This window comes from Oncorhynchus mykiss, chromosome 10 (assembly GCF_057628025.1).
Source record: "Oncorhynchus mykiss isolate SJ-2025 chromosome 10, ASM5762802v1, whole genome shotgun sequence".
Taxonomy (NCBI): domain Eukaryota; kingdom Metazoa; phylum Chordata; class Actinopteri; order Salmoniformes; family Salmonidae; genus Oncorhynchus; species Oncorhynchus mykiss.
This window is the reverse complement of record NC_143031.1, coordinates 16,028,878-16,055,547: the sequence shown is the minus strand read 5'-3', so window position 1 is coordinate 16,055,547 and position 26,670 is coordinate 16,028,878. Positions and strand designations below refer to the sequence as shown.

The 26,670-nt window shown below is 42.2% G+C and overlaps 1 protein-coding gene across 48 annotated transcripts in view; it reads right to left on the bottom strand.

Moving 5' to 3' along the window:
- Window positions 1-26,670, bottom strand: part of LOC110533415 (disks large homolog 2) — a 317,171-nt gene that overhangs the window by 156,856 nt on the left and 133,645 nt on the right. For 31 of the 48 annotated variants that reach the window (XR_016483586.1, XR_016483585.1, XR_016483588.1 and 28 more), the window contains exons 5-6: window positions 22,504-22,587; window positions 20,881-21,042 (exon numbers count right to left, since the gene is read on the bottom strand). Coding sequence is in view for 42 of the 48 variants with exons in the window: in XM_036989771.2 (XP_036845666.2) it covers window positions 20,881-21,042; window positions 22,504-22,587 (246 nt within the window). In the remaining 6 variants the exon portion in view is untranslated. The remainder of the gene's footprint in view (window positions 1-20,880; window positions 21,043-22,503; window positions 22,588-26,670) is intronic. The other 17 variants (XM_036989773.2, XM_090185979.1, XM_090185980.1 and 14 more) reach the window with 2 other exon arrangements.

Below are 26,670 nucleotides of genomic sequence, written 5' to 3'. Positions count from 1 at the left end.
AGGCCTTTATGGTAGAGTGGCAAGACGGAAGCCACTCCTCAGTAAAAGGCACATGACAGTCCGCTTGGAGTTTGCCAAAAGGCACCTAAAGGACTCTCAGACCAAGAGAAACAAGATTGAACTCTTTGGCCTGAAAGCCAAGGGTCACGTCTGGAGGAAACCAGGCACCACTCATCACCTGGCCAATACCTTCCCGACGGTGAAGCATGGTGGTGGCAGCAGCATAATGCTGTGGGAATGTTTTTCAGAGGCAGGGACTGGGAGACTAGTCAGGATCGAGGGAAAGATGAACATAGCAAAGTACAGAGAGACCCTTGATGAAAACCTGCTCCAGAGTGCTAAGGACCTCAGACTGGGGCGAAGGTTCAACTTCCAACAGGACAATGACCCTAAACACACAGCCAAGACAACGCAGGAGTGGCTTCGGGACAACTCTCTGAATGTCCTTGTGTAGCACAGCCAAAGCCCGGATTTGAACCCAATCGAACATGTCTGGAGAGACCTGATAATAGCTGTGCTGCGACGCTCCCCGTCCAACCTGACAGCTTGAGAGAATCTGCAGAGAATAATGGGAGAAACTCCCCAAATACAGGTGTGCCAAGCTTGTAATGTCATCCCCAAGAAGACTTGGTGCTTCTACAAAGTACTGAGTAAAGGGTCTGAATACTTATGTAAATGTTATATTTCAGTTGTTTTTATTTTTATAAATTTGGGATTTTTTTTTTTTGCTTTGTCATTATGGGCTATTGTGTGTAGATTGATGAGGGAAAAAACTATTTAATCAGTTTTAGAATAAGGCTGTAAAGTAACAAAATGTAGAAAAAGTCAAGGGGTCTGAATACTTCCGAATGCACTGTATATTCTTTATTTTCTTAGCCTTGCCCTGCCAAAGCATTATAAGACAGCAGTGAAGGTGACTGCCCAACTCTATGGTGAACAAGACAGCAGGCAGCAGGCCCGCAGCTAGGGTTGTGACGGTCATGGAATTTTGGATGAAGGTAATTGGCGGTCACCGCAATAACTACTCGAATAGCACTGTTTTTTTAAGAAGCACATTTTTTCCTCTGGTCCTGACTGCATATGCTGCCAACAAAATAGAATGAATAGAACGGGCGCCCTCATTCAAGTCAATGATGGCATAATGGGTGGAGTTGCAGCCATTGCAAGTGTGCCCATAGGAACAAAGCAGGATGTAACAGCAGGAAGTATAGCCATCAACATGTGCTTTGATTTGTTGATTCAACTCAACTGACATTATAAAAAATACATTCCATTGCAAGAGCCAAATAAGTTATTTGAATGAACATTCTAAATTACCATGGAAATGATTGCATCACAATACCAGATAGACATTGCGAGTTTACCCATGAGTTTATCAGTCAAATTGCCATGGTTAGAGGTTCCATGCCCATTCTATTCATTATATTTCTATGTGTGCTGCTGCAGGGAAGGGGGTGTTACCAAGTCAATCCAACACTCGTTTGCTACAACACCTTGCTTGTTTCAGCGAGTTGTTAAGAGTCCATGTTAGCGCAGAAACAGACTCAACAGCACGAATGCCCAGCCGTCCCCTCTTCACTTCCTCTTTGTAGCTCTATAGTCAACATATTCATAATGTTGGCTATATGACATATATGAATCAATTTTCTATTTCATGTCTCACATATTTAGATAAAATGTACACAAAAGCTCTAGTCATGCATTTTCAGAGCACCAGATAGCTAAACCCTCCATCTAATAGTGAGGGCTACTGCATATTGCCATTACACACAACATTTAAGAGGCTGCAAAAGTGCACATTAAAACAAATGGACTTTTCCCCTCTCTATCTATATTAAGTGCAGAAAGAACAGGACACCAGGAATGAAACTAACTGGAAGACATTCTCTTCTAACAACACTGGAGGGCCCATTCCATATTGAAGGCTTACTTTTCATTCCTTGCACACATGTGCTGTTGCCATTACACTTAGCACATGTCCACCAATGTATTTTCCATCCGAGGTAAACCCTTAAAGTATTTTGAGGGAGTATGGGTAAAGCACACAAAATGTACCATTTACAGGAGTGCTCCCCATCGCTCCCGAGACCAAGTACTTTAATACCATCTAATAGCAAATCAATGTTGGTGGATCACTTATTGTGTAAGGGTTTCAGACTGGGAGAGAAACCATCTTCCCAGTACCTCTGCACACGGTGGATATTCCTGGGCCAAATGTGAAATATTTTATTTTAGTGCAATCTGCTTCGAAAGGGGATGGACTAGCAAGGAGCCATTAAATGAGAGGACAGGGTTGTTTACTGTGGCGCTGATGTACAGTACCTACCTACCAACCCTACACACACACACACACACACACACACACACACACACACACACACACACACACACACACACACTATTAAAGGACAGTGCCTCTGTTGGAGGGAGAGCAAAATCGGGATAGGGGCCTTCCAAAACAATTTACAGTCCTATTCCTATTGAATCATCCAGTCAATGTACACCTGCATGCATCCATTAACTGCCTGAACAGAAAACACTATTAGAACCAACAATGAATCAAATGTACAGCTATTCATGCCAGGGGGAATTATATTTTGGGGGAGTACATTGTCTCCTCAATGGTCCTCCTCTGACATTCATTAGATTAAAAGAAACAGAGCCATTGATGGCCCTGGATGAATTCTCCAATTCTCCAGATGTTTCCCGGGAGATAAAGTAATTCTAGCGTTTAGAGACGCCATTGCAAATCAGGAGACATAAGAGCATCCAGATAATAAGATGCATTGATAAGAGCATCCTGTTTGTGCCAAAATGGCTTACATTGGCGAGGTATTCAGCCATTGTGAGGAGCCGTTTTTCAGCTCCCGCTTCATAACCTGTGATAAATAGTAAGGAGGTTGAACAGTTACGTGTCCGAAATGGCACACTATTCCCTATATAGTACACTACTTTTTACCTATGGTCTCCGGTCAAAAGTAGTGCACTATACCGGGATTAGGGTGCAAATTGGGACGCATCCAGTGATTTTTCAAAACTGTCAATCATACAGTTATGAGTTAGATAATTTTTGGGGGTGTCACTCCACAAAGATACAAAATCTGTTATTTTTTAAACCACATTGTGGACCACTCAAATGTAGTTTTGAGACACTAAAAACAATCAGTGGAACATGGTACAGGCATCATCTATAATACATTACAACATCCATACACATGTGTGCATACACAAAGGGTGCATTTAGACAGTGAATATCAGCAAGAACTTCTGAATTAGCAATAACTACCACCAAAGCTGTGTTTGCACATCCATCCATCCATCCGGGACGATGGCACTGCATATTAAGGACTTCCCTCTAGGCATAGAAGCAATAGCTCAGGTTCCATGCAGCCACAGATACAATTAGTGACAGACTGGTAACAAGGTCAAAGATAGAACTAACCTCAGATCTGATTATCAAAATACTCTGGCTTGGGTCCAACTGTTACTAAGCAACAGCTGTCGAATGACGTCTATTGTTTACAGTCTTTGATACTGGGGCACCAACAGATTTCCAGGTAAGAAGAGATTGTATTGACATAGAAATGAAATACAATCACAGTGCATCCCTACTGGAAATGTGAATGTTTCCGTGTTGGAAATACAATAATTACATATTAACACATTTTATTTGAACACAAATTGAATTGTAACAAAATAAAATGCAAATATTTGCTTTCACAAACACCTGAAAAGTAAGTTTAGAATGCAGTTTTAGTTCCCTGTATTGAAACACATTATCAAGTCATTTCAAATGCCATGGAACCTGTTAGAATTGTAAATGGAACGTTAGTTTTGTGTAAAATTTCCAGTAGGGTATAACATGCTTCTTCTCAGTAAAAATTGCTTACCACTCATATTTGATGAATTGAACGGTACAGCAGCTTTAGATACGAACTTTGTAATTACAACACAAAATGACATGATGTTGAAGCTGTGTAGAGGGATGAGGGAATCATTCCTAGAGGTCTCCTAAGAGCTGCATTGGCAATACAATTGCCAGAAAAGCTCTCAAAAATGGTCCCTTGGCACACTCATAAAATCACATCAGTGACCTCACTGTCTTGAGTCAACAAGTCTGGATGAGACAAACGTTCCCTTTCAAGCCTACCAGAGAACACCTAATGCCTGGTCTTGCTTGATTGAGACGGATGCTGCTTTGATAACAAGTCTGTTGGCGAAAAGAGGAGACAACCGCATTTCAAAGAATCTCTCTCAGAAGAACCAAGTCAGACAGATTGTTTTCTTTCCAATTAATGCAACTAAAAGAAGGGTGGCCTGTTTAAATATTCATCCTCCTGTCCTGTCTTTGTTAAAGGTGACCTTGTGAGCATATGGTGTTTAACAAGACAGTTACTGTGTAGCCTTTTCAACTGCAAACACTGTGTGGTATATGGCCAACATACCATGGCTAAGGGCTGTTCTTAGTCACGATGCATTGCAGAGTACCACAAACCCCTGAGGTGCCTTATTGCTATTATAAATTGGTTACCAACATAATTAGAGCAGTAAAAATAAATGTTTTGTCATACCCGTGGTATACGGTCTGATATACCACAGCTGTCAGCCAATCAGCATTTAGGGCTTGAATGACCCAGTTTATAATTTACATTATATCATATCTTCCACATGTCACTCCAAATCTGTTGATAGATGGTTAAAATAACAAACCTGTCATACTTGTATGTAAACATCTGACGTTTTCTGATTCAGTGTTTCTCAGGCCATTGGAATTCCACCAGTGTGAGCACTTATTATGAGATCAATTACACATTGACATTTCATATGAAATTCAATTTGAACACAAATCAATGTTGGCTTAACCTCGCATAAGGCTATATAGGTTTTAAATCACTCATGTATTTGCAAAACCGTTATTGCATCAAGCCACATACAGGTATAACAGTAAAGAAAAGACGCGGTGGTCGTTGGTACACATCTCAAGGAGAAACCATTGGTGCATCCGTCTTTGCCGTAGGAAGATGTTGTTTACTGTGTGTGTCCAGAATACTCATGTGCCTGGGGCTGCGTATCAAATGGCCCCCTTTTCCGTACATAGTGCGCTCCATGGGCCCTGGTCAAAAGTAGTGCACTTTACAGGTAATGGGGTGCCAATTGAGAAGTGGCCTTGGTATGTCGACCATGACATTTAAGACCCCAAGAAAAAAAGATTCTGATATATTAATGAGTTCATTTCCAAATTTCCCCCTCAGCCATAGTCATATCATGCTCCTGAGTGGCACAGCGGTCTAAGGCACTCCATCTCACTACAGTCCCTGGTTTGAATCCAGGCTGTATCACATCTGGCTGTGATTGGGAGTCCCATAGGGCGGCGCACAGTTGTCCGGGTTTGGCCATCATTGTAAATAAGAATTTTCCTTAACTGACCTGCCTAGTTAAATATATATTTTTTAAATTAAGCCTTCACTTCATGGTCAACAACTATGGTTGTATTTCAACTCTGACGAGAAAACAATTAGTATGCTAATGCCAAACATGTTAGGTCGTCCGATAGGTTTGAAATAATAACTGATAGAAGCCTCGATCTCTACTTTATGCTATTCACCCTCTCTGACTGCAACCCTCCGGAAGACCTTCAGTGATACACGGTGGTACTTGTGTCCACTCTGGTACAGTATGCTGCAAATTAACTATATGAACTGCAGTTTCTTTATACAGTAAAACAAAACACTAACAATGTCTATAAATACAAAAATATGCTCTGATGAGCCATGTTGGGCAGCAACACTGTCCTTAAAACTCATGCTGGAGTCTGGTCTAGTCATAGCACTGTTGACTACGGACCACACATGGCCCCTTGTGGAATCAAACACTGCCTGTAGCTTTATATCTGTATGCCTGGATCTACCTGTCTCCCCCTCTCATCTGGGACTTTCCATCTAAATAAAGAGAATATACTAATAACTGCGGTTAAATCAGAGAAGCGGCATGAGCCAATCAAGGCCTCCGATCTTGGGGATAACAAGTCTGTGGAGTAATTATGACAACAGGGAGTCAAGATGGAGAGCCGGTCTGAGTGTGTTTCTTCCCCTGGGGGAGCCACACACAACAAGACCCTGCCACTTACTAACCACACACACACACACACACACACACACACACACACACACACACACACACACACACACACACACACACACACATCAAGAGCCTGTTTTCCCGAATTAGACAGATTTCCCTGACAAACATCCTTCACCTACTGCGTCTGGGCGTTAATTAAACCAGCTTATAATTCCCAAAGTTCACATTGCTTGTTGAAAGAAGGCTAATTGCTGATGCAAGATTCATGCATTTTTGCAAGAAGATATTACCACGGAAACAGACCGTACTGTAGGTCGATAACGTGACAGCATGAATCGATGACGACATCTTTTCTGAATTAGTCCATATCAAATACCGTTCGCCTTGCTCAGAGCAAGGCAAGTAAGGCTAATCTGAAGATGGTGCTGGCTAAAGCTAAAACTGGCGAGTGTAGAGAGTATAGAGATATTGTTATCCACGTCGGCACCAACGATGTTAGGATGAAACAGTCAGAGATCACCAAGCGCAACATAGCTTCTGCGTGTAAATCAGCTAGAAACATGTGTCGGCATAGAGTAATTGTCTCTGGCCCCCTCCCAGTTAGGGGGAGTGATGAGCTCTACAGCAGAGTCTCACAACTCAATCGCTGGTTGAAAACTGTTTTCTGCCCCTCCCAAAAGATAGAATTTGTAGATAATTGGCCCTCTTTCTGGGACTCACCCACAAACAGGAACAAGCCTGACCTGCTGAGGAGTGACGGACTCCATCCTAGCTGGAGGGGTGCTCTCATTTTATCTACCAGCATAGACAGGGCTCTAACTCCTCTAGCTCCACAATGAAATAGGGTGCAGGCCAGGCAGCAGGCTGTTAGCCAGCCTGCCAGCATAGTGGAGTCTGCCACTAGCACAGTCAGTGTAGTCAGCTCAGCTATCACCATTGAGACCGTGTCTGTGCCTCGACCTAGGTTGGGCAAAACTAAACATGGCGGTGTTCGCCTTAGCAATCTCACTAGGATAAAGACCACCTCCATTCCTGTCATTATTGAAAGAGATCATGATACCTCACATCTCAAAATAGGGCTACTTAATGTTAGATCCCTTACTTCAAAGGCAATTATAGTCAATGAACTAATCACTGATCATAATCTTGATGTGATTGGCCTGACTGAAACATGGCTTAAGCCTGATGAATTTACTGTGTTAAATGAGGCCTCACCTCCTGGCTACACTAGTGACCATATCCCCCGTGCATCCCGCAAAGGCGGAGGTGTTGCTGACATTTACGATAGCAAATTTCAATTTACAAAAAATAAAATGATGACGTTTTCGTCTTTTGAGCTTCTAGTCATGAAATCTATGCAGCCTACTCAATCACTTTTTATAGCTACTGTTTACAGGCCTCCTGGGCCATATACAGCGTTCCTCACTGAGTTCCCTGAATTCCTATCGGACCTTGTAGTCATAGCAGATAATATTCCAATCTTTGGTGACTTTAATATTCACATGGAAAAGTCCACAGACCCACTCCAAAAGGCTTTCGGAGCCATCATCGACTCAGTGGGTTTTGTACAACATGTCTCTGGACCCACTCACTGTCACAGTCATACGCTGGACCTAGTTTTGTCCCATGGAATAAATGTTGTGGATCTTAATGTTTTTCCTCATAATCCTGGACTATCGGACCACCATTTTATTACGTTTGCAATTGCAACAAATAATCTGCTCAGACCCCAACCAAGGATCATCAAAAGTCGTGCTATAAATTCACAGACAACACAAAGATTCCTTGATGTCCTTCCAGATTCCCTCTGTCTACCCAAGGACACCAGAGGACAAAAATCAGTTAACCATCTAACTGAGGAACTCAATTTAACCTTGCGCAATACCCTAGATGCAGTTGCACCCCTAAAAACTAAAAACATTTCTCATAAGAAACTAGCTCCCTGGTACACAGAAAATACCCGAGCTCTGAAGCAAGCTTCCAGAAAATTGGAACGGAAATGGCGCCACACTAAACTGGAAGTCTTCCGACTAGCTTGGAAAGACAGTACAGTGCAGTACCGAAGAGCCCTTACTGCTGCTCGATCATCCTATTTTTCTAACTTAATTGAGGAAAATAAGAACAATCCGAAATTCCTTTTTGATACTGTCGCAAAGCTAACTAAAAAGCAGCATTCCCCAAGAGAGGATGACTTTCACTTTAGCAGTGATAAATTCATGAACTTCTTTGAGGAAAAGATTATTATTATTAGAAAGCAAATTACAGACTCCTCCTTAAATCTGCGTATTCCTTCAAAGCTCAGTTGTCCTGAGTCTGCACAACTCTGCCAGGACCTAGGATCAAGAGAGACGCTCAAGTGTTTTAGTACTATATCTCTTGACACAATGATGAAAATAATCATGGCCTCTAAACCTTCAAGCTGCATACTGGACCCTATTCCAACTAAAATACTGAAAGAGCTGCTTCCTGTGCTTGGCCCTCCTATGTTGAACATAATAAACGGCTCTCTATCCACTGGATGTGTACCAAACTCACTAAAAGTGGCAGTAATAAAAAAAAAGCCAAACCTTGACCCAGAAAATATAAAAAACTATCGGCCTATATCGAATCTTCCATTCCTCTCAAAAATTTTAGAAAAGGCTGTTGCGCAACAACTCACTGCCTTCCTGAAGACAAACAATGTATACGAAATGCTTCAGTCTGGTTTTAGACCCCATCATAGCACTGAAACGGCACTTGTGAAGGTGGTAAATGACATTTTAATGGCATCGGACCGAGGCTCTGCATTTGTCCTCGTGCTCCTAGACCTTAGTGCTGCTTTTGATACCATCGATCACCACATTCTTTTGGAGAGATTGGAAACCCAAATTGGTCTACACGGACAAGTTCTGGCCTGGTTTAGATCTTATCTGTCGGAAAGATATCAGTTTGTCTCTGTGAATGGTTTGTCCTCTGACAAATCAACTGTAAATTTCGGTGTTCCTCAAGGTTCCGTTTTAGGACCACTATTGTTTTCACTATATATTTTACCTCTTGGGGATGTTATTCGAAAATATAATGTTAACTTTCACTGCTATGCGGATGACACACAGCTGTACATTTCAATGAAACATGGTGAAGCCCCAAAATTGCCCTTGCTAGAAGCATGTGTTTCAGACATAAGGAAGTGGATGGCTGCAAACTTTCTACTTTTAAACTCGGACAAAACAGAGATGCTTGTTCTAGGTCCCAAGAAACAAAGAGATCTTCTGTTGAATCTGACAATGAATCTTAATGGTTGTACAGTCGTCTCAAATAAAACTGTGAAGGACCTCGGCGTTACTCTGGACCCTGATCTCTCTTTTGAAGAACATATCAAGACCATTTCAAGGACAGCTTTTTTCCATCTACGTAACATTGCAAAAATCAGAAACTTTCTGTCCAAAAATGATGCAGAAAAATTAATCCATGCTTTTGTCACTTCTAGGTTAGACTACTGCAATGCTCTACTTTCCGGCTACCCGGATAAAGCACTAAATAAACTTCAGTTAGTGCTAAATACGGCTGCTAGAATCCTGACTAGAACCCAAAAATTTGATCATATTACTCCAGTGCTAGCCTCTCTACACTGGCTTCCTGTCAAAGCAAGGGCTGATTTCAAGGTTTTACTGCTAACCTACAAAGCATTACATGGGCTTGCTCCTACCTATCTCTCTGATTTGGTCCTGCCGTACATACCTACACGTACGCTACAGTCACAAGACGCAGGCCTCCTAATTGTCCCTAGAATTTCTAAGCAAACAGCTGGAGGCAGGGCTTTCTCCTATAGAGCTCCATTTTTATGGAACGGTCTGCCTACCCATGTCAGAGACGCAAACTCGGTCTCAACCTTTAAGTCTCTACTGAAGACTCATCTCTTCAGTGGGTCATATGATTGAGTGTAGTCTGGCCCAGGAGTGGGAAGGTGAACGGAAAGGCTCTGGAGCAACGAACCGCCCTTGCTGTCTCTGCCTGGCCGGTTCCCCTCTTTCCACTGGGATTCTCTGCCTCTAACCCTATTACAGGGGCTGAGTCACTGGCTTACTGGGGCTCTCTCATGCCGTCCCTGGAGGGGGTGCGTCACCTGAGTGGGTTGATTCACTGATGTGGTCATCCTGTCTGGGTTGTGCCGTGGCGGAGGTCTTTGTGGGCTATACTCAGCCTTGTCTCAGGATGGTAAGTTGGTGGTTGAAGATATCCCTCTAGTGGTGTGGGGGCTGTGCTTTGGCAAAGTGGGTGGGGTTATATCCTTCCTGTTTGGCCCTGTCCGGGGGTGTCCTCAGATGGGGCCACAGTGTCTCCTGACCCATCCTGTCTCAGCCTCCAGTATTTATGCTGCAGTAGTTTATGTGTCGGGGGGCTAGGGTCAGTTTGTTATATCTGGAGTACTTCTCCTGTCCTATTCGGTGTCCTGTGTGAATCTAAGTGTGCGTTCTCTAATTCTCTCCTTCTCTCTTTCTTTCTCTCTCTCGGAGGACCTGAGCCCTAGGACCATGCCCCAGGACTACCTGACATGATGACTCCTTGCTGTCCCCAGTCCACCTGGCCGTGCTGCTGCTCCAGTTTCAACTGTTCTGCCTTATTATTATTCGACCATGCTGGTCATTTATGAACATTTGAACATCTTGGCCATGTTCTGTTATAATCTCCACCCGGCACAGCCAAAAGAGGACTGGCCATCCCACATATGCTCTCTCTAATTCTCTCTTTGTTTCTCTCTCTCGGAGGACCTGAGCCCTAGGACCATGCCCCAGGAATACCTGACATGATGACTCCTTGCTGTCCCCAGTCCACCTGACTGTGCTGCTGCTCCAGTTTCAACTGTTCTGCCTTATTATTATTCGACCATGCTGGTCATTTATGAACATTTGAACATCTTGGCCATGTTCTGTTATAATCTCCACCCGGCACAGCCAGAAGAGGACTGGCCACCCCACATAGCCTGGTTCCTCTCTAGGTTTCTTCCTAGGTTTTGGCCTTTCTAGGGAGTTTTTCCTAGCCACCGTGCTTCTACACCTGCATTGCTTGCTGTTTGGAGTTTTAGGCTGGGTTTCTGTACAGCACTTTGAGATATCAGCTGATGTACGAAGGGCTATATAAATAAATTTGATTTGATTTTGATTTTGAAGTAGGGAGGACTCCAATCTCAGCAGACAAGACTCAATTCTCTCCCGCCTGTGCAATTACACCGCAGCATTAAAGCTATTTTTCATTGAAAGTCCCAAGGCTAAGTGAAAACAAATGAGAAAGCACAGATTCATAGTCCTTGGCCAGGCCATGACTCATGCATAATATAATAGAACTGCGTTTCTCACTAATTCACCCCTCTCTCACTCTACATAAAGGATTGACACTCGGTTTGCCGGGGTGCCACAAAGGAGCGGCTGCGCCTGAAAATGACATCCAACGAAAGTCAATAGTTACTTATAAAGAGGCGAGGGGCGAGAACGGTGCTGAGGAAATGGCTGCAATGGGTTAGCCCGTAGAAGAGAGGGGGGATTAGGGGGAGGATCCTGTAGGTCAGATAGGGACATAAGTCTGGCAGTGTCACACAAACACACAGATACAGAGATACACAGATACACAGACAGACAGACAGACAGACAGACAGACAGACAGACAGACAGACAGACAGACAGACAGACAGACAGACAGACAGACAGACAGACAGACAGAGAAACACACAGACCATAGCCTGTCTGAAGAAGAAGCTCTTATACCCCTCTCTCTGACCGCTATGCAGATGGGAGTGAGACTGCCTCTCCCTAACCTAATGTCTCTGTTGTGGGATGTTAAAGGATGGGCCAACTAGACTTTAATCACCGTTGACAATCATTGAGCAGAACAGTTGAAAGGCAGAACAGTTGAAAGGCAGAACAGTTGAAACTGTATAGTAGCACTTTGAAAATGTGCTATATTAATTAAAATTGTTGTTATTCACTGGAATTAAATAACTAAATCAGTGTAATTCACATTTTTGTTAATTTACAGATGTAGGATATGAATTTGATCACTCTTTTATTGCTGACTTGTAGTGTATTTGCTTATCAAAAAGACTTCTAAAGTTTGAAATTTCCACTTAGAAATGTTAGACTTGATTTGCCCTAAATAAAAATGTATCAACCCCTACAAAAATGTCCACATTTTAATCCACATAATAATTCAAATTTAATTTTGCTGCAGGATTATTTTGCGAAGAAAACTGGCTCAAATTAATGTCCTACATCTGTAACTGTCAAATCCATTGTTGATGATGACTAACAGAAAAGCATCATGGGAAATGAGGAAACAAATGATACGCAGGAATATTCATTTCATAATGTTCTTTTGAACATTTCTTTGATAACATTCTACTTCCACACTGAGATGGAAGAACCAATTATGTAGTGAGAAGAAACAAAAACAAAGAGGGGGAACACTAGTAAAAACAAATAAATATAATTGCAATAACCTGCCCCTAGGCAGGTAACCTAGCGGTTAGGAGCATTGTGCCAGTAAACAAAAGGTCACTGGTTCAAATCCCTGAGTTGCTCTGGATAAGCGTGACTGCTAAAATGCAGTATGCACAACAGACAACAATTGTTACTTTGTGACACTGATCAACCAAACAGAATAGAGAGATGAATGAGAGAGAGATGAATGACTGGTGGCAAAACAAATACAACTTGTGTTTAGGTGACACTGACAATGAGTCGCAAACACACGTGGTATTCCTTGGGTAAAAAGAGGTTTATGAGATACAGAATTCAACAGGACCGACCGCACATAAATCCATGGGATCACACAGAAAGATAACAAATTCATCTGATTCTACATGTTACCTTCCAAGTAGAACGAAAACATTTGAAAAGAGTCAAGTGAACCTCATGCGTGGCTCATCAACGGACCCCAAAAGCACTGTCAAGAAATCAAATAAAAAACCAACTTTCCAGTGATAAAAGGGAGTAAAAAACTTGCCAGGTAGTTTGCTGCAGTCACACCAGGGTATGTAAGATCAAAACGAGTAACCAGTGCAGGCTGCAGGTAAGAAGTAAAAGACAACGTCACTCGCAAGTTAGGAAGACAAAAGAGAGATGATTATTACATAAAGATAGGGAGCTGCAGGCTATGGGGGTACACAGTCATACTCCACAGAGGGCAAAAGAGAGGGAGGGAGCCAGAGAGGGAGAGAGAGAAGGTGAAAATGAGAATGCAGGAGAGCAATGTTAGGGTTGAATGCGGATGAGAGAAAGTGAGAGAGTCTTACTTCCTGCATATGAGCCAATGAGGAAGGAGCCTCTAAGAAGCGCTCCCTTAGGGCCAGATTTAGTCATGTCCAAAGTCTGCAACTGTTTCATTCCCTTAACTGTTCTTAAGGGAATGGAAGACAGACAACAGATACAAACTTCTGGTAAAAAATGCTTAGTTAACCTGGCCCTCTAATGCTATAGCACCAGTAGCGGTTGTCCTCACTCCTATGTTGCTTTTTACAAAGTTATAATTTCCCAAAGAACTCAAAATATAGTGAACCTAGACCAAAACCCTATAACCCACCCAAACCCTAAAGCAAACTATGCACTGCTAAATGCTAGTCACTGTAACTAACTGCCGTACCAAACCAGGAGAACGGCCTGGTGAGCGCAAGTTAGCTCTTACCTGCAGAATTACCAAGATAGGTCGTACTCTCACCCGATGCTGTGACACAAGTAGGAGGGGAGTACAAGTTATTCCTCATGGCTCAGTCCCAGCTGGCTTTGAATAAAATTGATATCAGAATAACAGTTTCCAATGCAACGTGCTAAAACACACAGAATTCCAACACCTTGCTATGGATAACAGAGTTCTCTAAGAAAAATACTAAATTATGGAAAGCAGCAAATGTGCCGCAAAGTTACATCCCTTACAAAGTCCCATTTTAATCAACAGACTAACCTAACTACACATGCAATCGTTGTAGAAACTCACCTTTCCTTTTGCGTTTTAGGGACTGACTAAAGAGAAAGATCCACGCAGTTAGAAAAATAGTCTGAATTTACCCGAATCAAAGCTTACCAGTACATAATGAATCTGCATTTCAAAATCTCCTCAACAACATTGAGTTTTTTGTCCATAGCCTGTCCATGACTCTGTCATGGCAGATATTGGACCACTTGTGTCACAGTGTTGTCAAATCCAAGACCTGCTTCCGTTGATATATGGTATCCCTGTTTTGAGACCTTCTATCAGCGACAGTGGAGTTGGGACGGGCAGCATTTGATCAATTCCCTGTCAGCTGTTAAGTTGCTATCATCCGGACACTGGGCTGTAACGTCCGACTCAATAATAATATAACCTTGCAAAATATTGGTAATAACGCTTCAGGTTTTCAGGCACTCTAAGCTATGAAAGAGAGTCGTCACTTTCATCAACACCAGACTAGAATACTGAGTTTCTTTGTGACAGTTGAATCTGTGCTATTGAGGGCAAGGTTACCCACATACCCACAGAGAGAGAAAAGCTTACAGTGTGATTTCTCCTCCATCCCTCTCAGTTTACATGTGTCACAGATTGCAAATTGGCTCCTATACCCTATATAGTGTACTACCTTTGACCAGGGCCCATCGGGCTCCAGTCAAATGTAGTGCACTATATAGGGCATAGGGTGCAATTTGGGACAAAGCAACAAGTTGACCTGTTGCCTAATCTCCTCACAATACAATCTAAAGTAGGCTCAGGGTATTGCCCCATCACATCAGATATTTCTTTATCTGAACGAGATAGGGGATGTGGACACTAAAAAGGCAGTCTGTAATAGTATCCAACACAATCTCCAAATAAAATTGAGGCTTCTAAGCCCACAAACGATTCTATTACATCAGATACACAGGGGTCAAGAGAGGAGGCCTAGAACAGGACTCTTACAGGAAAGATATTATATCAGTCAGCCAAGTATTCAATTAAATATACTGCAGCCCGGTGTGTTACTTTGAATAAAATAAAATATATAGAATGTATTTTATTGTGTGGTACCTTTATCTAGTAATAATGAAGTATTAAACATGAATCCTATTACTGGAATATGAACATCAGTTCTCTGCTGCTTTGCCTTTGTTTTATCAAAATATTAAAATAAATCAAGATTAGACTCTAGACAGGTTCAAACAATGAGAGTTTTCTACAAAAGTATTCTAACATTTGTATTTTTATTTAAATCACACCTTAATTCAAAATTAAATTAAATCCAAGACAAATCCAAATATATTGTCACTCAACAATCTACCCCCTGCAATTCACTAACGTCCTGTCCAGGGGGTTCTACAGAAACAGGAGACGGGCTACTGCCCTATGGGCCATTCTACTAAAACTGTGCATGCTGTTTGTACTAATCAGTGGTGGTAAGCCTATATACATTCTCCTTTGATTCCCATTCTGTTCCCACATTGTCCCCAGCTGGCCAGCATCATGTTCTGAGCTCCAGGGTAAAGTTACTCTAGGTACTGATCAACAATCCAAACCTTAACCACTAATGGGGAAAACTATAAACTGATCCTAAATCAGCATCTAGGCATCTAAACTTCACCCAACAGTGTTCAAGCAACAATGATTGTTTTAATGAGGCTTATTTAAAACTGAGCACTCACCGCCACCTGCTGTTCATCTACTTTATTACAATTAGGAAGTGAATGAAAATGACTGAGTAAAATACACGATAGTTAGGCAATTGGCTTGTAAAGTAATCTCCTCATTAATCTATTCTCATTGGTTGAGTGCCACATCAACAACTCAATGGAGGACTTTATTTAACATGAATCAATGAATGTATAAATCCTTTTTCCATGTGGTCAAGCACATCAGACCCCCCCCCCCCCCACACACACACACACACACACACTGTGCTAATACATGTTAAATAACTTTTTGTGTGACGTACATTACCAAGTGCATTATACAGTTTTATAAACCCGGGAAGTTTAGGTTCTGGATGCTGATTGTGTGCATTTCAGCCGTGTGTGTATCAGACAATATACCACTTGTTTACTGTTGTATTTAAATTGGTAACCAGTTTATAATAGCAGAAAGGCACTTGGGGGTTTGTGTTATATGGCCAATATACCACAGCTAGAAGCTGCATCCAGAAATACCAATTCGTGTCGTGCATAAGAACAGCTCTTAACCGTGGTATATTGGCCATATAGCACAGCCCCTCGGGCCTTATTACTTAAATATAACACACCCCCTTGGGCCTTAAATATATTCCTTTAAAAAGTAATTGAATCATAACCTTTCGTTATACATTTTTCTAAAATAGTCTAATACATCCATTGCAAATATGAATCTGCCCATGTACATCTCATTTAAAAAAAAAAGAGATTTGACCAGGATAGAGTTTTCTATCCTGGTCAGATCCTTTAGTCATTGAACATATGGGTCATGTTCATTAGGGCATGTAGTACACACTTAGAAAAAAGGGTTATACAAAAGGGTTCTTCTTCGGCTGTCTCCCCATAGGCTTCGGGGGTACGCCAATAATTTATACATTTGGGTGAGGTTTTTTTCTAGCATGAGTAGTTTTGTTTCACTGCCAAAAATAAAATTAAACCATCTAGTGTTCAGCAGAAATAACAACACAATGTCAAATACAGGTAGCCTAGTCAAATAATTAACATCCAACCACATTAACCATTACTCTCACGCGGGAAACCTTCACTCTTGAACAGACATTTAGAAACGAAACACGACAATTTGAAAAATATGCCACGGTAAGTTTTTTGGGCAAGAATAAAGACGACTTTCGAGTAGTAAGACATGTATAAAAGCAACGGATACCATTAACCAACAGTTACCATTTAAAATATATATATATATATATATATATATTGTGCTATTGACTGTACGCTTGTTAATTCCATAACTCTGTGTTGTTGTTTGTGTCACACTGCTTTGCTTTTTGTAAATGAGAACTTGTTCTCAACTGACCTACCTGGTTAAATAAAGGTGAAATAAAAAAATTAAAAATTAAAAATTAAGAAGGGGCTAGAAGCAACTTATATGGTGAGCTACCGAGTGGCCAGGACAGGCAAACTCTATACTATTGTGGAGGACTTAATTCTACCTGCTGCCGCAGATATGGCTGGGACAACGCTGGGGGAAAAGGCCCCAAAAAATTTACAGACAATTCCTTCATCAAACAACACTGTTTCATGACGCATCAGTGTCATGGCAGGAGATGTTTTGAATCAATTACTGCTTTGCATACAAGACAGTGAATTATATGCTTTACAGCTGGATGAGTCCACAGACGTGGTGGGCCTGGCACAGCTCCTGGTATATGTACATTATGTTTCTGGGGGATCAATTAAGGAAGACTTCCTCTTCTGCAAACCACTGGAAACCAAGACAACATGAGAGGATATTTTGAAAGTACTGGACAGCTTTGTGACATCAAATGGTCTTTGGTGGTCAAGCTGTGTTGGTATCTGAACTGATGGAGCAAAAGCCATGACAGGGAGACATAGTGGAGTGGTTGGGTACATTGCAGCATCCACCGAGAGGCTCTTACTGTCAAGGGAATGCCTGACAGCTTGAAATATGTTTTGGACACTACAGTGAACATTTCTCACACGACTGGCCTATCTGGGTGATGTTTTTTCTCGTCTGAATGATCTGAATCTAGGATTACAGGGAATCTCCGCAACTATATTCAATGTGCAGGACAAAAGTGAGGCTATGATTAAGAAGTTGGAGCTCTTCTCTGTCTGCATTAACAAGGACAACACACAGGTCTTTCCATCATTGTATGATTATTTGTGTGTAAATTAACTCAAGCTTACAGACAATATCAAATGTGATATAGCGAAGCACCTGAGTGAGCTGGATGCGCAATTACGCAGGTACTTTCCCAAAACGGACGGCACAAACAATTGGATTTGTTATCCCTTTCATGCATGGCCTCCAGTCCACTTACCAAATTGGAACAAGAGAGCCTCATCAAAATTGCAACAAGCGGTTCGGTGGAAATTTGATTTAATCAGAAGTCACTGCCAGATTTCTGGATAGGGCTGCGCTCAGAGTTTTTTGCATTGGCAAATCGCGCTGTTAAGACACTGATGCCCGTTGCAACCACGTACCTAAGTGAGAGTGGATTCTCGGCCCTCACTAGCATGAAAACGAAATACTGGCACAGACTGTGTGTGGAAAATGATTTAAGGGCTTTCTCCTATAGAGCTCGATTTTTATGGAATGGTCTGCCTACCCATGTGAGAGACGCAGACTCGGTCTCAACCTTTAAGTCTTCACTGAAGACTCATCTCTTCAGTGGGTCATATGATTGAGTGTAGTCCGGCCCAGGAGTGTGAAGGTGAACGGAAAGGCTCTGGAGCAACGAACCACCCTTGCTGTCTCTGCCTGACCGGTTCCCCTCTCTCCACTGGGATTCTCTGCCTCTAACCCTATTACAGGGGCTGAGTCACTGGCTTACTGGTGCTCTTTCATGCCGTCCCTAGGAGGGATGCGTCACTTGGGTGGGTTGAGTCACTGATGTGATCTTCCTGTCTGGGTTGGCGCCCCCCCTTGGGTTGTGCCGTGGCGGAGATCTTTGTGGGCTATACTCAGCCTTGTCTCAGGATGGTAAGTTGGTGGTTGAAGATATCCCTCTAGTGGTGTGGGGGCTGTGCTTTGGCAAAGTGGGTGGGGTTATATCCTTCCTGTTTGGCCCTGTCCGGGGGTATCATCGGATGGGGCCACAGTGTCTCCTGACCCCTGCTGTCTCAGCCTCCAGTATTTATGCTGCAGAAGTTTATGTGTCGGGGGGCTAAAGTCAGTTTGTTATATCTGGAGTACTTGTCCTGTCTTATCCGGTGTCCTGTGTGAATTTAAGTATGCTCTCTCTAATTCTCTCTTTCTCTCTTTCTTTCTCTCTCTCGGAGGACCTGAGCCCTAGGACCATGCCTCAGGACTACCTGGCATGATGACTCTTTGCTGTCCCCAGTCCACCTGGCCGTGCTGCTGCTCCAGTTTCAACTGTTCTGCCTGTGGCTATGGAATCCTGACCTCTTCACTGGACGTGCTACCTGTCCCAGACATGCTGTTTTCAACTCTCTAGAGACAGCAGGAGTGGTAGAGATACTCTTAATGATCAGCTTTGAAAAGCCAACTGACATTTACTCCTAAGGTGCTGACTTGCTGCACCCTCGACAACTACTGTGATTATTATTATTTGACCATACTGGTCATTTATGAACATTTGAACATCTTGGCCATGTTCTGTTATAATCTCCACCCGGCACAGCCAGAAGAGGACTGGCCACCCCTCATAGTCTGGTTCCTCTCTAGGTTTCTTCCTAGGTTTTGGCCTTTCTAGGGAGTTTTTCCTAGCCACCGTGCTTCTACACCTGCATTGCTTGCTGTTAGGGGTTTTAGGCTGGGTTTCTGTACAGCACTTTGAGATATCAGCTGATGTACGAAGGGCAATATAAATACATTTGATTTGATTTAAGACTGAGACTCTCTCCAATACAACCCAACATTGCAGAGTTATGTGCATCCTTTCAAGAACACCCTTCTCATTAACCTGTGGTGAGTTATTCACAATTTTTGATGAACAAATATGTTTTTATATGTAAGATGTCTAAATAAAGGGCAAAATGATTGATTATTATTATATTATTATTTGTGCCCTGGTCCTATAAGAGCTCTTTGTCACTTCCCACGAGACGGGTTGTGACAAAAACTCACACTCATTCTTATGTTTAATAAATGTATTGTATAGTGTGTGTGTGGCAGGCTTACAATGATGGCTAAAAACAACATTTGAGAGTGCGCTGACCCTGGTGCTAGAGGGGGTACGCAGCTGGAGGTTGAATGTTTGAAGGGGTACGGGACTATGAAAAGTTTGGGAACCACTGCCTTAGGAGAACCCTTTTTGGGTTCCATGTATAACCCTTTGTGGAAAGGGTTTTACATGGAACCCTAAAGGGTTCTAGCTGGAACCAAAAAGGGTTCTTCAAAGGGTTCTTCTATGGGGACAGATGAAGAACCCTCATAGGTTCTAGATAGCACCGTTTTTTTTTTGTGTGGACAATGTTTAAGAGTTTCTTACTGGACAATTCCAGGTAGTCATTCCCTGTTCCAGTCCATTTTCTTACATTTGGTGCCTAATGAAATAAACATGACGACGTACTTTTGTTAGCAATAGCGCACCGAGTTGCACTAGTTATGAGAGGCTTACCGAAGACTCAGGACAAAGGGTTCAAAGGGTTCAAAGGGTTCTTCTATGGGGACAGATGAAGAACCCTCATAGGTTCTAGATAGCACCGTTTTTTTTTGTGTGGACAATGTTTAAGAGTTTCTTACTGGACAATTCCAGGTAGTCATTCCCTGTTCCAGTCCATTTTCTTACATTTGGTGCCTAATGAAATAAACATGACGACGTACTTTTGTTAGCAATAGCGCACCGAGTTGCACTAGTTATGAGAGGCTTACCGAAGACTCAGGACAGGAACAACAATAGGTTTTGAATTAATCAAGATAGTGAGAGAGGGGGAATGGCTAAGAGGAATGAGAGGAAGAGATAGGGAGAAAGAAACAGAAAGAACAAGGAAGAGATAAGAGAGAAAGAGAACAAGACTAACAGGGAGAGGAAAGAGGTGAACGAGGGACACCATGTTGGTGGCTACCAATGGTACGCATGGTGTGGTTTGGCAAGTTCTCGTCAGGGACTTCCCAGTGAGCAAAACTGGTTGGCACAGTTTTGCTGTATAAATGACTTATTTGTAACCAATTTTGCTCACTGGGTTGGGGGTGCAGGACAGGACATTTGCTGACCTTGAGCGGGGAGATATGGGAGTGGGACACGTAGCCATGCACATTCTCAATCTCCGAGAGGTTCTTCTCCGACACGTGCACCAGCTCAGGGGCGCGCACCTCATTGGTCAGCCGCGGGAACCCGTGCTCAGGTGGAGAGTCCTCATCTTGATAGCGATACTGCTTTAGAAAGGAGGAAGAAGAAGAAGGAGAGGAGGAAAAGCGGTGGAAGGACAAAAGGAGCACAGAGGAAAATAATAAAGAAACCATCAGAATGACGATAAATAATAGATTGACATACATTTAAATTCCACTGTGAACCATGCTACTTGTAGAGAAATGTTACAAAGTCACATAATACATTGACTAGGCTACATGTACATATAGCCCAATTCTGTGGCACAATGAAGTGAATGATGAGGCATCCTCTGTGATTGTTAATTCTACCCATGAAGTTCATATGGCACTGCTTCACCACTACTAAACCGTTGTGAAATGAGAGTGAAAGCTGTGTCCCAATGGGGCTCTCGGGGACACAAGGTAAGGTGGGTCTGCCAGTGAGCATGAATCTGCGACAGCCTATGTAAGTGTGAACATGTGGACTGAAACATGGTAGCCTAATTCTAATTGGAACGGAAAGTGGGAAAGTTGCACTTCTTTTCACACTGCCTTTTTGTGAAATAACTAGCACCGGGATTCAATCAAAGGCGTGTTGTTGACAGATGAATTGCATTTCAATACAATTTCCCTCACCCTTTCGGAGATGGCATTCACGGTAAAGCTGAGGAAGGCAGCTCGAGCATGAACGACCTTTAAAAAGTCAAGTGCAGTGCACCTGCTGACAACTCGCCTTGGATTGAACCCTGGCTCAGGTGAACATTGCTACAGTTGGTAACAATGACAAGAGGAAATTAATGAAGGAGTGTCTTGATGAACTGATTCTCTGAACTTTCCTTGGAATACAGTATGCTACCATATCGTTCTTATGGCAAAACAAGACAAAATATTTAAGTGCTTTTGAATGGGGTATGGTAGTAGATGCCAGGTGCACTGGTTTGTGGCAAGAACTGCAACGCTGCTGGATTTTTCACACTTAACAGTTTCCCATGTGTATCAAGAATGGTCCAGCACCCAAAGGACATACAGTCAACTTGACACAACCGTGGGAAGCATTGTAGTCAACATGGGCCAGCATCCCTGTGAAACGCTTTCGACATCTTGTAGAGTCCATGCCCCAACGAACTGCGGCTATCCTGAGGGAAAACCTGCAACTCTATACTAGAAAAGGGTTCCTAATGTTTGGTATACTCAGTGTATATGCCCACATAGCTCTAAAATGTTCAAACCAACTCGAAACAATATCAAATAAATATATTTCCATCAAGCTAATACTGTACGCCCCTTATAATCATCAAGCATACTGTATACTGTCCCTAATGTCAACCTATTTGATCCTGATGGAGTGATAAGGGATAATATTCCCAAGGCCTGAGTGCCTTATGATATGATATGAAAGCAGTGAAGTCCTCTCTGTGTACAGCACAAGAGTGGCTAGTGGCATGGATGGGTGCCCTGCCTGAAGCATGGGGAGAAGGATGGCATGAAGATGGGGCCCGAGGGACAGTGTGAAGGCCCCTCTCTCACCCAGGGAGTGCTCATCAAGGCGGGGTTCATGCATGCCGGGGGCGGGCCAGTGTGTGGGGACCCCTGCACGGCTGCCGGCCTGTTCTGTGGACAAGAGAGAGCATTCTAGCTTTGACCACAAGGGGGAAACCCTTAACATGATATCTGCACAACAATACAAAATGTCTGCCCTGCATCTCCATTCTATATGTGGTACAGGCATGGCTCAGCTGGTAAGATCGTGATGCCGCCAATGCCAAGCATCCTTGGTTACAATTCCACATACACATACTATTGCTTTGGATAAAAGCTTCTAGCAAGTGGCATAAACTGCAAAAGATTATCTTATGGCCACAGAAATGATTTGAATTCCAAAATTATGTGCAATTATCATAACATACCGCTGAATCAATTTTACCATCAAAATTAACTTTGTTGTATCAGAGGACCTCTTTCCCAAGGGAGAGCCGGGTCGCATATATCACGTGTCTAAGAGTAGGCGTGCTGATCTAGGAGAATGTTTGCCTCATAATGAATCAGATCATTATAGACAGGAAGGACCTGATCCTAGCTCTCCTACTCTGAGACAGATGATACATACGGGCCCCTGTATACTTCAGCTGATGATATCTTTGAATCTCTAAGTTGAGAGGACTTGAAATTGTACTGGGTCTCAAGTTAAACAACACATTTGTCCAACTCAGGAATGCATGTCAACTCAGTAAAACGTGTTATGCAAACGGAAAAAGGAAACAGTAAGTAAGAGCACTGAGATGCCGACACACACACACACACACACACACACACACACACACACACACACACACACACACACACACACACACACACACACACACACGCACACACACACACACACACACACAGGAGAGGGGTGCATGTGGGGAGCCGGGTGCAGTGCCCGCTTACCCTGTGACAACATGGCCACTCCAGATGAACAATGAGCGCAGATAAAGGAGGCAAATAATTTCACATACAAATTTTCAGAAGGAATTAAAAGTAGTGTGGGTTGCTTTTCCATGACCAGAAGAAAATCAGTTGTACTTTACATTCCAGTGCCCTTATTACAGTGTAATTATTCCTGTAATTACAACAAAACAAATATTGTAATTACTCATTATTACACTGTACTTCGGGGTTACTTAGGGTTATGGCTAAAGAAAAGGTTAGTGTTTAATACTTCTTATACTGTAATGCCATGAGTAGTTACACAGTTATAATGGCACTGTAATGTAAAGCGTTACTCAGAAATCTCATTAGCTTTAAATGTATTCTGTGATTCTTTGTCACATTATTTTTCTGTTTGGGTATAATTGCATTTCATTCCATCCCCCTGCAGAGCTACCCTGAGTATACAAAACATTAAGAACACCTGCTCTTTCCATGACATAGACTAACCAGGTGAATCCAGGTGAAAGCTATGATCCCTTATTGATGTAATTTGTTAAATCTACTTCAATCAGTGGAGATGAAGGAGAGGAGACAGGTTAAAATAATATTTTCAAGCCCCAAGACAAGTGAGACATGGATTGCGTATGGGTGCCATTCAGAGGGTGATTGGGCAAGACAAAAAATGTAAGTGCCTTTGAACAGGGTATGGTAATATTAGGACGTTCTTAATGTTTGGTATACTCAGGGTATACCGATGCAGTGATATGCTAATGTGTGGTAGACCCATAAGCAGGCACAGTTTACTTGAAGTTGTTTAGATACTGTATGATGGATATAGCACATATACTACCACCAGGATTGTAATGTCTTTGTATTACAAGTAACCACTACACTTTGCACCAGTAACTACTTTAAACAAGTATTTGGCGAGTTGTGAGGCTACGATCTGCAGCTGAATACTGTAACTAACAACATTTTGGTTACCAGAGTAGTTCTGGAGTAACTACATTGCATTAGAGTGAGGTAATGTAAATTGTTACCCATTAAGACTGACTTTTTATAGTGGCCTACATGTTCAGGCTGCCAGAACCTCTCAAAATCATTGAGGCATCATCCAGAAAGAGCAGAGCTTAGCTAAGCTTTTTCTCCCTTTGAACATGAGTCATCTTGAGCCACCATTGACAACAGTGAGTGTGTGTGCATAAAAAAAGATGCTTGCCAAACTCAATGCATGTAGAGCATGGTGGTATAGTGAAAAGTTGTCTTTATTCAAAGCATCGGAAATGAATACATAGTTAAGAGATAGTTCACTCCAAAATTATATTTTAGTATGTTCATTAGTCCACTGTTAATTTGGGCTAGTTTTAGAGTTTGTTAGAGTTTTTAGTTAGGGCTGTCAGAGTTAATCAGTTAACTCAAGTGAACTTTTTGTAATTTTTCCTGCACACTTTCAATTGTGATTAATTGCATTGTCTGAAAACATTCAAAATACACCGAAAACATCACAAAATCCATCATCTATAGAGCTAAAAACAACAATGTGATGTTAAAACAAGTTGAAATTGAGGTAAAAGAAAGGATTGGATTCAACCACCTCGGTAGCTTGCTAGCAAACATAAAACCGAAACATTGAAGCGACCAGACTGTATGCTGGAAAAAACACTTGGTTTGTTAATTTTGATTAAAACGAAACCGCTATTAATTAAATATGAACATAGCACTACATGTTACACACATAGACACTCAACCATGCAAATTGGCGGAGTTATTATATATTTGGACAGCACAAATTATAGTCGTACTCTTATACAGACATTGTACATACTCTCACTAAATCACATCCAATATCATACACATCAACCTACTCAGATTTACTATACACGTAATATCTTGTCTCAATTTTCTAACATCTGTGGCATTGGCTCACAGGCAAACAGGCAAGGGAATAAAACAAATATTGCTAGAACCTATTTATTGAGTTTTAAATATCAGACTTTTGAAAGCTCTAATTTTGACCGTCATAATACCTGTGATGGCAGTAACTTTTATAAGTACTAATTATGGTCAATTTAGACTGAGAATAGTATCTAGTTATGGTAAGGGATGAAATAAGTATAGATAGTTATAATTGTAACGGTTTAGCAGATTATAAAAAAAACATCAGTCTTTACATGGCTAAAAGAAAAGGAATATAACATATACTGTTTACAGGAAACTCACTCTACATCCTTAGATTAAGTTGTGTGGAAAAAGGAATGGGGTGGTGAAATAATTTTCTGTCATGGACAAAGGATCTCAAAAGGTGTGATGCTTTGAAAACATAATGTTAACTTTCACTGCTATGCGGATGACACACAACTGTACATTTCAATGAAACATGGTGAAGCCCCAAAATTGCCTTCGCTAGAAGCCTGTGTTTCAGACATAAGGAAGTGGATGGCTGCAAGCTTTCTACTTTTAAACTCGGTCCCAAGAAACAAAAAGATCTTCTGTTGAATCTGACAATTAATCTTGGTGGTTGTACAGCCGTCTCAAATAAAACTGTGAAGGACCTCTAGCAGCCGTATTTAGTCCTAATCCGGAAGTTTATAAGAAATCCTGCTGTGCCCTCCGACGAACCATCAAACAGTCATACTACACCGAATCATACTACACCGGCTCAGATGCTCGTCTTATGTGGCAGGGCTTGCAAACTATTACAGACTACAAAGGGAAGCACAGCCACGAGCTGCCCATTCACGAGCCTACCAGACGAGCTAAATCCCTTCTATGCTCACTTCAAGGCAAGCAACACTGAGGCATGCATGAGAGCATCAGCTGTTCCGGACGACTGTGTGATCACGCTCTCCGTAGCCGACGTGAGTAAGACCTTTAAACAGGTCAACATTCACAAGGCTGCGGGGCCAGATGGATTACCAGGACTACCAGGCAACTGGCAGGTGTCTTCACTGACATTTTCAACATGTCCCTGATTGAGTCTGCAATACCAACATGTTTCAAGCAAACCACCATAGCCCCTGTGCCCAAGAACACTAAGGCAACCTGCCTAAATGACTACAGACCCGTAGCACTCACGTCAGTAACCATGAAGTGCTTTGAAAGGCTGGTAATGGCTCACATCAACACCATTATCCCAGAAACCCTAGATCCACTCCAATTTGCATACTGCCCAAACAGATCCACAGATGCCCTTTCCCACCTGGACAAAAGGAACACCTATGCGAGAATGCTATTCATTGACTACAGCTCAGCGTTCAACACCATAGTACACTCAAAGCT